This window comes from Brienomyrus brachyistius, chromosome 22 (genome assembly GCF_023856365.1).
Source record: "Brienomyrus brachyistius isolate T26 chromosome 22, BBRACH_0.4, whole genome shotgun sequence".
NCBI lineage: Eukaryota > Metazoa > Chordata > Actinopteri > Osteoglossiformes > Mormyridae > Brienomyrus > Brienomyrus brachyistius.
In genome coordinates, this window is record NC_064554.1 from 9,033,093 (window position 1) to 9,045,497 (window position 12,405).

General features: G+C 42.0%; 1 protein-coding gene across 1 annotated transcript in view; it reads right to left on the reverse strand.

The window, feature by feature from the left end:
* The window catches only part of LOC125717525 (syntaxin-1B), a 58,919-nt gene that overhangs the window by 21,124 nt on the left and 25,390 nt on the right, over positions 1-12,405 (reverse strand). Inside the window, exon 3 of the mRNA XM_048990565.1 lies at positions 4,799-4,898. Within this exon, the coding sequence (XP_048846522.1) occupies positions 4,799-4,898 (100 nt within the window). The remainder of the gene's footprint in view (positions 1-4,798; positions 4,899-12,405) is intronic.

Here is a 12,405-nt window from a genome sequence, read left to right on the forward strand (position 1 = left end):
ATAGCTCAATTTGCACACAGCAGTGCTGCGCTCTAGAACTGGTGAATTAACTTGCTAACCTGCTAGTGGCATTCTATATAATTTCAACATGCATGCTCAAGCAGTGGCATCTTGTGGTTTGTCTTATATGGAAGATTTTATTAGCAATAAATCAGACCAGCACATTTTACTATCTTGATAACATGCCCTTTAATTAGCAGTGAAATGCTGCCCCATTGATTTTAGACCAGATTTTTGTTGGCCAATAGCGTAAGTCATGGACGTCTTTAGGTCCAATCAGAATATTAAGCGGATCTTTTCAGTAGCTAGAAACACCCCTGCTGCAAGCACTTGCCGCTGCCTCAGGATATGGATGCACCACCAATGCACCTGACTTCAAGTACACTTGCTATTTGTTCAACGTGGGTACTGGATAGGAAAATGGCAGCCTTGACGGGCATGCAAGCAAAGACCCTTTGTTGTGCCTGGTGACACTTTATGCTAGGTGTAAAATAGGGCCCTTAGAGTACACATGCAATTGGAAATAGTATGGTTTAGACTCATATTTGGCTATTAAAATATGCTGCCCAGGGTGCAATCAGAACACCCATAAGGTAGCAGGGAAGCAATCTGTGAAATTGCGCTATGATAGCAAAATTTGACAAGGCAGCATATTTAGTCAGAACACCAGTACTTTGACACATATTATAGCTGGTGAAGGAACTGATGAAGTCCCATGATGTCCACTACGAAAATTTTTTATAGTTTTTATTTTTATCTCTGGTGCTGCTAACTTTGAATACTGATTTAAAGTTTAAATATTGGTCAGGAATTTTGGTCAGGATTGACACTTCTGACTAATTCTGATTTTTAATGAATATCAACCAATCCCAATATTATAACCAGTATATTGTGCATCTCTAAGGCTAACATAACATTAAGCTTACTTCGCTCAGAGTTTTCACTATTGCTACCGTAGCTATGGGCGCAAGTTTACCGAAAGCTTTGTAGCGCAATGATCATCATTGTAGCGCAAAGACCAACATGTAGTGCTTCCGTTTAGAATATTAATAGACCTTTCCCTGCCATCCTACATTTCAGAAATTTGTGTGATGGCACTACGGTATTTTTATCTTTAAGGAGGATTTTGCCCTGTAAAAATCAATTCTGTTATTACAGATGGATGCAGTCGGCTCACCACCTTAATAATCTATTCAGCATGACACATAGATGCATCTTAACACCCCTACCTAAATATAATCAAGTGCTTACCCTTTCCATTAAATTTTATTTGCTACTTTATGGAGATTTACATGTAAGAAATTGCCAGAAAAGAATGTAAGAGAAGTAAATAAGAACTAAACAGTAAACCCAATAAACATCATCAGTCTCCAAAAAAGTGGCTGTACTATTAATGTAATTACATTATTATTATGCATAATTTATTAACTGTGAAACATAATCTCTCGCCAACGTCAAACTGGAATACTTACTGATATTATACAACTTTTATCTACTATTTTTAATTACAAATTATTATCCGTTATTTTTTTTTAATCTGTTATTTGTTTCCTTATATGTTTGTTTATATTAAACTTGGGCAATAAGCCCAAAATAGATAACTTTATATTTTGAATCATTCTAGCATCCATCATGCAATTCCTTTTTGCAGTACATGGTGTGACGCAACCACACCAGCAGGGGGCAATCAGCACCACACAGGTGGCTAGCGGCACCGGCTTCCTCACAGTCGCGGGAGACTGCGTGGGCAAGCCAGCTCTGCCCATGGAAATCTACTGCTTGGAGGGTGTCCACCCTGCAGAAACTGCAATGTCCTCCTCTTCTGAATATTTCCCCCCTTATTTTGCTAGACAAAGTGTATGTTTTGATGGGTATCGGAACCATAAAAATACAAACCTGTATTCATTCAATAAGCTATAAAGTTATTAAAGATATAATCAAGACATTAAGGTCAGAAATAATGATTTTTTTCCTTGAAATACCAATTTTGTGCATCAAACTTTGCTTTAATCAAAATACCCTCTATCTGCAGCAAATGCAGCTTTGCTGACCTTTGTCATTCTGGGTCTGATCTGGCTGAGGCAATCGCAGGAATTTCACCCAGTGCTTCCTGAAGCACCTCACACAAGTTAGACTGGCTGATGAAGATTCTTCCACACCATACACTCCAGCTGCTCCCACAACAGCTTAATAGGGTTGGGGTCCTTTCACTGCACTGGCCAATCCATCACAGACAGCATACCAGCTGAATCCTTCTTTTCTAAATACGTCTTGCATAATTTGGAACCGCGCTGTTCTATTGTAGGATGAAACTGGCTCCATTCATGCACCCACAGGGTATGTATGGCATGCTGTTGCAAAATAGGGTGATAGCCTTCCTTGTTTAACATTCCATTTACGCTGTACAAATTTTCTACTATATCAATACCAAAGCACCCCTAGACCATCACATTTCTTCCCCAATGCTTTAAATTTTAAATTTAATGATCAGTTGCCATTGTTGATACACCACAACAAACAACAACAAAATATGTCCTCTGCATCTGACCCATAGGTGACAACATCACATAGCAGGGGGCAGCCAATTCAGCGCCTGGGGAGCAGTGCCTTGCTCAGGGTACCTCAGGGCTCAGGGGTGCCTTGCTGGTCGGGGATTCAAACCTGCAATCTTTCAAGTGCAGATGTGCTTCCTTAACCATTAAGCCACCACTGCCCTTTACAGTGAGCGTTAAGCAGTACTCCAACATCTTTTCATTGTTCATCTAACAAATGTTCTTCTCTGTGACCCAAACAACACAACCTCAGATTCATCTGAGTTTCAACGCTTCTTTTCAGTCATCCTCTGACCAATGTGTTTTTTTGCCCGTTCCGATCTTTTCCTTCTATTCTGCAGTCTCAGGTCTGGCTTTGTCTTTGCAACTGTGCCTAGAAGGCCAATTTCCTGAAGTCGCCTCTACGCTGTCGAAGATTTACAATTAGCGGGTACAATTTAACAAAGCTGCCAGTTGAGGTCCTGTGAAATGTCTGTTTCTCAAACTAGATATCCTGACATATTGATCCTCCTGCACAGCTGTGCAATGGGGGCTCCCACTTTCCTTTCTATACTAGTTAGAGCCAGTTTGTGCTGTTTGGGGAAGTGAGCACAACTTAACAAATCGTCTTGGCGATTGCTTGCATGGAATAGCCTTCATTTCCCAAAACAACATTAGACTGACAAGTTTCTGAAGAAAGCTAATTCTTTGGCCTGTTTGAGACAGTAATTGATCCCACAAATTCTCACGCTACAGACACTCAAACAGTCCAAAGAAGGCCGGTTTTAAATAGCACACAGTCTACACAATGGATTTCTAATGAAGAATTAGTCTTTTAGCATGATAATTTAGGGTTAGAGCAGACAATGTGCCCACTGGCACACAGGAGTGATGATTGATGAAAACTGAGTTTTGTGTTCCAATATAGATATTCACAAAAAAGCTGCTGTTACCAGCAGTATAATTGTCATTTGCAATATTACCAGTGTCTAAATTATATTTCTGATATTTGTAATATTATTTTAATTGAAAGAAAATTACAATGAAAATTCTCAGTGATTCCAGACTTTTGAACTGTAGTGTGTATTTTTTTTTCAAACCATACCTTTTTTTCGCACGTTATGATTGCATCTGGAAAAAAATGTAAATCTTTCAATTTATAAAATCGCTGATCCAAGCTCTTTTGTCATGCTCACACTCCTTAAAGAAGGCAAACCGCCACAACATACTCAGGGCCTGCAGCCAAAATAAGGAGCAGACTTTCACCATCACAAGGAACCTCGGGAGACCCAGCATAATCCCTGTCCACCTGCAGACAAATGGCCTTCATGAGCATTTCAACCAGACGCCCAGACAGATGCTCCAAAATGTCATTGACAAAGACAGTCAAGACCAGAACGTGTTTCATTCTGTGCTCTTCACGATCTCGGAAATTTCCAAAGTCTCCACAGGATTAATCCAGTTCAAACTCCTCTTTGGGCAAAGCGTCTGGGGCCTCAGACCACCACAGCACCAAAAGTGTGGGAGATCATCAACAGTCCCCAGGATGTGTTCTCCCAGGTTGTACCTACCTCATCCAGCACGACATCAAGGCATGTCCTGGGATTGCCCGCTAGCCCTACTGAAACCCGTGAAACAACTATGGGTGGTCAAGGAAGAGGTGGATAAGATACAGTAGAGAAGTTTGTGGACCATCACAATGGGGCTTTGGGACTCCTCAATCACAAAAGCCCAATAAAATGTCTGAGTGACCTGTTATTTCCTCACCCTCCAAGACTTCTGTTTTTATTTTATAATGAAGCACTGCACGTGGACAGCCCACCAGAATGCAGGTGGCCTTTTCCTCGTGCACTGGTATCCGGGTGGGTGTCTCTCCGCCCACCACAGGACACCGCACCTCTGGCCCAACGCTGCTACTGTACATAACCCTTTGTGTCGACATCTCCACACTCAAGTCCTTTCTAATTCTGAACTGGATCAATATAGAGTCGTCTTGTAAACACTGCAGAACGGAACACCTCTACAGATCCAAAAGAAGCCAGCCTCTAGTTCGGTATTGTTTATGTCAAATAAATAGACCAGCAATAAAAAAATGAAACATATGCTGCTAGTGCCTTCAGCAGCTGAGTCCGGGCAAGATTTTTCACAAATAACTGGTGTGTTTTTGGGGAAAACAAAACCTAATGAATAAAAAAACAGACCCTGTTCATTTGATTTATGGATTTGTGGAGCTATTGTTCTTGGAGTTCATGTTGCTTATTACTCACTTTCATCAGGGTTGGGTGCTGCAAGTATAGCACTGTGCTGCTTCTTCACTTGTTCCACATCCTCAGAAAGCTTCTCTATGCAGCCTCGAATCTCCTCCACCTGAGTAGGCACAAGTTACACAAAAGGTAAATAATTAAAGACATTATTAATCAACCAGGGGCGGCATGGTGGTGCAGTGGTTAGCACTGTTGCCTCACACCTCTGGGACCCGCGTTCAAGTCTCCGCCTGGGTCACATGTGTGCGGAGTTTGCATGTTCTCCCCATGTCGTCGTGGGGTTTCCTGCAGATACTCCGTTTTCCCCCCACAGTCCAAAAACATGCTGAGGCTAATTGGACTTGCTAAATTGCCCATAGGAATGCATGTGTGAGTGACTGGTGTGTGACTGTGTCCTGCGATGGGCTGGCCCCCCATCCAGGGTTGTTCCCTGCCTCCTGCCCATTGCTTCCGGGATAAGCTCCGGACCCCCCCGTGACCCAGTAGGATAAACGGTTTGGAAAATGGATGGATGGATGGATTAATCAACCAGCAACAATATCGAAGAACCCTACTGTCCTTGATGGTAGTTTATAACTATTCCTTTCTCATGATATTAGTCACTGACCATTGATATCACAGAAGTCTGGTTGTTTGCACAAGGCCCCAATTACCCACCTGGTAGTGCTGTGAGGAAACAAGCTTCGAACTTGGAATTTGTCGCCCACACATGTACAACGACTGTAACTTATAACCTTATGCGAGAAAGCACTTCAGTGGGATGTGGTCAAAACGAGTCTGACAGACATAGAAAAATACTTTTGTCTTTAAAACTAGAAATGGAAACAGCTACACAAGTTACTAATATGTAATCCAATGATTCCCTTTCAAGAAATGGTTTTGGAAGATCGAGGCAACTGACACCAGGCATTTTTCATTTGTCGTCTATAAAAATGAGATTTGCACCATCCATCCATCCATCCATCCATCCAGCTACTCTATCCAGTATCGGGTAGCAGTGTAATATGTACTGCACTTGTTAATTAAATTACATTTGATTTGTGGTTAATATCAGTGTTACTGGTATCAAATGCATGCATTGATTTGATTTGATTGAGTTTTCATGAAATTAATGCTCTGTGATAAATTTCACCAACCTACCATGACCTCTTGGGGCTGGGAACTCACTAAGCCATCATGATATCACTTAAATTGACCGGAATTGCTCCATTAGCTGTAGAGCTGTACAATTGGACATACTGTGCCTTCCATTTGATATAAAATCTAGCTAAAAAGTAAAAATAGCTGTGGCTTGAGTAATTTTAGGAAGCTATTTATTGACATTTTATCATTATCATTACCCAAAATCTGACTGGCTTCAACACACATAAAGTCCAAATGTCAACAAGAAAATCATTAATGTCAATTAAACCTCATCTATTGCATCACAAGAAAATACCAAATTTTAAAGGAAAAAATGCATAGTGCTGTCAACCAATTAAAAAAAATTAAGTCAATCACAATTACATGCTGAGAATAATCATGATTAATCCCTAGTTTCAATTGGTAGTATTTGCTTGTATCTTCTGGAAGATGAAACAAATTTATGTTCGGTCTTGGAACAAAGAAAAGCATGACAAACTAGTAAGAGGAATCACACCTTTTTTTTAATATAACATCCTGGTTTTGATAGCTGAAACCATTGAGTTGCATGGTTCCAAATGTGAAAGTTGTTAAAATGTGCTCCCACTCTCCTTTTATTGTTTAATGTTGTGTCGTAACTTCGCTTCTTCCATTTTCTAATGAAAAGGGAACAGGTAAGTTACATCATTTATATGAATTGTAGTAGTGTTTTCAGTGCAAGGGTTAATATTTTACGTAAAATATTTTATTTTCAGTGTCACGTCCTGACCGTACCGCTTCTCCTGTATGCCACGCCCCCTCGTTATCCACAGCTGTTCCAAGTGCTTCCCTGTCAGTCACTGTCCTGTCATTGACGTTGTGATGTGTTCCAGTGTGTTGTTATTCAATTAAACCCTTCGTTCGCCCAATTTCGTGATTCCTGCTCCTGTTTCCCCGTTCGGTGCCATTAGTTCATAACATTCAGCAAATCAATCCATACTATTTTCAGCTCTTTTGTGACATATATTTCTGGACCTTTCTTTTGACAGCATACCTCTCATTTTCAATAAAAAAATAAATGCAAAATAAACCAAGAAAATTATATAAATAAACTGAATTGGTCTAATTTTGCCTTATATATCTGGGCATGCCTTGCGTATGCATTGTTTTAATTTATTTTTGTTTAAATAGAGGATCCTGACAAATCAAAAAGCCTTGATGCAGTACACCAATTTATGGGGTGCTTTTATGCATTTTAAACTTATAAATGGGTCAGTGCCGACCCGAACACGATAGCAAGGTTAAATCTCTCCTAGACAGATTTCTAAGAAATGTATCTATTGGTGCAACAGAAAAACACCCCAGACTAGACTATGGGTCCCATGCAACCCTGGACAGGAGAAGCAGATACAGAAAATGGATGCACAGGAGGACATGAGTAGGTCATATACAAATCAGCAGTGAATGGTGATTTTTGAAATGGAGAAGGACTGTCGAGTTGGCAGTATAAGACATATTTTTTTCTTATTTTAGTCCACCAGCTCCTTAAATGTAAATTCTGCTCTCTTTTTTTGTAAGAAATCATCTATTACATTGCTGTACCAGTATGGTCCTTCTCAAGTGATAGTTTTTTTTAAATACATGCTTAAGAAGCATTGAAACTGCTGGAATTCAACCTGATTGTAGCTCCTTGGAGGCAGTGGCGGGACCCATTTTAATACTTACTCCGGACTAGATACTTTTTTTTGAACAAGGGCTACTGGGAAGGTGCTTACAATGAAACCATGCCGATTGGCTGTCCACAAATACCATGGCTAACTTGGAAGTTACACAGAAGTGTGGAGAAAAGTGATATAATTAGCAGAGCCAAAATTGAACAAATGGAATTATTTTTGTACTTCGGTTACATGTAATGAATACATTTTTGACTGTGGCTCCATGTTTCTGCGTTGGAAAATTAGATGAATAACCAATCTACTTTTGTCTGATATTGCCAGTGATGAAACTTGCCAGAGTTTATTAGCGGACTAAGAAACTTGTTGCGGGTTGTATAAATAAAATATAAATAAAAGGCTGTGTCTTGTTTTGATAACAAAACACTGTCCTCCAATAGCAAATATCTAACAAATAGCCTAACAAAACAACTTGCTTGTTCTAATTGCTTTCAGTATTTGTCCTGGGTATGATGTTAAACTGCATCCGGCCCTGCGAGCGGTCCTCCAACTTGCAGGGAAAATTTGCAGGGTGGTGGTGGGTGGGATTGGCAGTCCAGCCACCACAAAAGACTTCTCACAGCTCAGACTTAAAAGCAGGCAGGACTCTTTTCTGCTGTCTGTGGGAGTAGCTCTTCTGCAGCCGCCCACAGGATGGCTGCAGATCACTTATGAAGGGGATGGGGGAAACCCTTGGGATCCTCATCTTTGGAAGATTCAAAACCGCCTGAGATCCAGTGGGGTCAGGCCTGTTCGGTACCGGTACTGGTGTGGTGCTGAGGCACTGCCTGCTGCGCAGCAGCACTCTGGGGCTAATCTGAGGTGGCCCATCCGCGTAGGTGTGTGGAACATCTTGTCTCTCCAACATAAATACCATCTTCCTGTGCTGTCGGAAGAGCTTCATAAACAATTCAGTGGCAACACTCTCTGAGGTACGCAGATCAGGGAGTGGCCAGATCTTTATAGGTGTGTACACCTATTATTGGTCATGTTGATCTAATGGCTGTCATAGTCGGGGAGTAGCTGCTGCTGTGGTAGATTGACGTCTTCTGATGGTGTCTGAGAGCTGCAGCAGGCTGCAGAGCTTTCTCCTATAGAGCTCCTCAGCTGTGGAATGGTCTTCAACCGGATGTGTGGGTTTCAGGCTCACTCTCAATATTCAAATCTTGACTAAAAACACACCTGTTTAGTTTAGCGCATAGGGACACTAGTTCTAGCTCTAACTACCAGTAACTCCCAGGTAGATCTATAGTGTAAGGTGTAGAGCTGGGTGGGGATCGGTGCCATTGGCTTTGGATAAACTGGACTGTCAGTGCTGTCAGTCTGGCTTCATAATCCCTTGCGGAATTGGAGTGCTGACATCTCAGGGACTCCCCATGCCTGCATTCCCACCTGCCTCTCCCTCCTACTTATGCTGCCATAGTCATATCTGCCAGAGCTTGCACGTTGCACTTCATATTGCTCTCACCTAGCTGTTAGCACTGCCTATAGTCTCCCCTACTTTGACTAATTGCACATTTTATTTCCCCTAATGCTCCTGGGCTGTGCTGCCTGGAGGCCTCAATCTATCAAGATGTTCAGCACACCCTGCTACATCTGACGTTGCCATTATCCATGATGTCTTTGCATCCAGCTCACCGTTCTGCCTGTGTCATCTTCCATGTATGACCTGCTGCCTTACTTCTGCTTGCCTGGCAATTGGAGGGAGTGTCGGCACCGGCTTGTCATCTCCCCCCTGCTCCCTGGTTGTGTCTCAAATCTTATGATTTGGACAGTGTGACTTGGCACTTAGCCATCTCTCCTGTTTGACTCTCCCTGCCGGCCCCTGGAGGATGGGCTCCCCCTTTGAGTCTGGTCCCTCCCAAGGTTTCTTCCTTCTAGGGAGTTTTTCCTTGCCACTATCGCCTATGGCTAACTCGCTGGGGGCTTTGGGTGGGGATGCTGTAAAGCGCTTTGAGACGATGTAATGTTGTGATAATGCGCTATACAAAACTAAATTTGTTTTGTTTGTGGTTGATGTCACTCCTTTCAAAGAGCGTATTATGAGACTCAGGCTAAGGCACTCTCTGGGTGTCCTGTCTATTGTCTCAGTGTATGCTCTGACATGGTGAGTGATGTCTTGATGAGCGAGACATTTTATTTTTAATTTCACTTGGTGGTTGATAGGTGCTAATGAGGTGACACTCTTCTGGTCTTGGGTGACTTCATTGCAACCACAGGTACTGACCGGGCTGACTATGAGGATTGTGTTGGTACCTAATCAGACAGCTTCACACGCAGTCTGGAGTAGGTAATTAAAATGGGTTCCGGAACTGCCTCCAAGGAACTACAAATGGGGCCAAGTTCCTATGGTGTGAATGCGACCAAAGTTCTTGGTTCTGAAAAATGGTTCTAGTTTCTAAAACGTTTTTATGGAGTGGAAGGACCTATAGATCCCATTGGAAATGATGGGGTCAGCTTGATGTGTCCTGGCAGAGTTTCTGGGGGCATAGACTCTGTTTGCACCTCCCAGGTATCCCCCAGACTGGCGCACCCCTACTGGTGCATCATGGAACCTGGAGGTGCCAGTATCTAGAAATTCCTGCAGGGGTCCGCGCTTTCTGGCCCTAGTGTTGACTCCCAAGACCCCATGAACCAGGTCAGCACCTCCTCCTAACTTCCTGGGTCTCTTTACCACTTTACCTCCAAATAGAGGTAAACAGACACATAAGCCCTGTTTACACTGAGTTGTAAAATGCGTCTTGGGGCGATCAGCTGAGACACATCGCCATTTACACCTGTGTCTGTCATTCATTGCCAAGGTGTCCAGCTGACAGCCTGTGTTCAGATTTTGTTAAGACTGCATCACTTCTACAAGGTCAAATGCCATCTTATTGTCCAATACACATTTTAAAACCAAGTGTAAACAGGGCCTCACACAGACAAAAACATGTGGACACACACCGAAACAGACACATGCACAGATACACACGCACACACACACGTACACAAACCTGTACTCATATCTTTGTGGGGACTGTCACAATGGAAATCAATATTCTTGTCATTAGATGTTTTTTATACACTGATATAAAATAAGGGGCGGCATGGTGGTGCAGTGGTTAGCACTGCTGCCTCACACCTCTGGGACCCAGTTTCTAGTCTCTACCTGGGTTACATGTGTGTGGAGTTTGCATGTTCTCCCCATGTCGTCGTGGGGTTTCCTCCGGGTACTCCGGTTTCCCCCCACAGTCCAAAAACATGCTGGGGCTAATTGGAGTTACTAAATTGCCCATAGGTGTGTATGTGTGAGTGAATGGTGTGTGAGTGTGCCCTGCAATGGGCTGGCCCCCCATCCTGGGTTGTTTCCTGCCTCGTGCCCATGGCTTCTGGGATAGGCTCCAGACCCCCCGCGACCCAGTAGGATAAGAGGTTTGGAAAATGGATGGATGGATGATATAACATAAAACAGGTTCAGCTGACCTTGTTGACTGTCATGCTGTCAAGATCTGTTCCTACCAAGTCTGCCATGTTCCAGTTTGGCCAGAAGATGTCGCTGGCAATCCAGTCTTGTTCCCTAGTCCCTATCCTAATGTGTCAATGTTAATGTTTGTGCTCCCTGTAAGCTCCAACTCCTGGTTTGTCAGTGTCAGTGCTGGTGCTCCTTGTTGCAATTCACCCTATCTCACCATGTGTTTTTGTCAGTCCTAGCCCCTCCTAACTGCCATGCCTCTTGTTTTAACCCCATATTATCTTTTTGTTTATAGTCTCTTTCTATGTTTTGTTCTGAAATAAAGTCACCATAAATTTAACAGCCTGCGATTGGATCATGTCTCCCATCCAGTATCCATAACACATGCCTGATTTTCAGTGTCAATATCTTCATTAATCAGTGGCCTTTGACGGTAAAAGCAACAATCCAAGGTGGTGTAACTGGTTTGTGTGATTTGGTGTAACTAGTATTTTTCATAAAAATATGATAATTGAAATATGATGATAATCCATCCATCTACCCATTTTCCAAACCACTTATCCTACTGGGTCGCGGGGGGTCCGGAGCCTATCCCGGAAGCAATGGGCACGAGGCAGGGAACAACCCAGGACAGGGGGCCAGCCCATCGCAGGGCATATGATGATAATATATAGGAAAATTAATGTGCAATAAAATATAATTCCTTATTGCACTGTAATGTGTTTTTTAAATAATCTGTCAAAGATTATTTAAAAAACAGAAGTGTTTTCACCATATGTTACAATTATATTCAATATTGAAATAACACATGCAATTTTAATTTAGAGACAATCGTAATAAAATATGTTTTTATGAGATACAGTAAAACCTCGGATTACGAGCATAATTCATTCTGCAAACTTAATCCAAACTCGTAATCCAAAGCACTCGTATATCAAAGCAAATTTTCCATTACAAATAATAGAAACTCAGATGATTCATTCCACAACCCAGAAATATTCATATAAAAATGATTAATATAAAATATAAAGTAAAAATACATAAAAAAAATTAACCTGCACTTTACTTTTGAAAAGAATCATGGATGGTGTGAGGGAGACGAGAGAGAGGAGAAGAGGAGGGTTATTTTGTAGGACAACTTTCACTATAACTAACGGAATCACTGCTGTCTGTTGGCTCAATAGAATCTTTTTCTATTAACAAAATTTCTATTTAACAAGGAACCTATCCAATGACAGCTGCTTTTGCCTCCTTTTTGATTTCGTGGGAAATGTGGACATTGCTTTCTCATTAAACAGATTCATCGCTTGCACTGCTACACCCTTATTCGGATGGTGCTTTTCTAC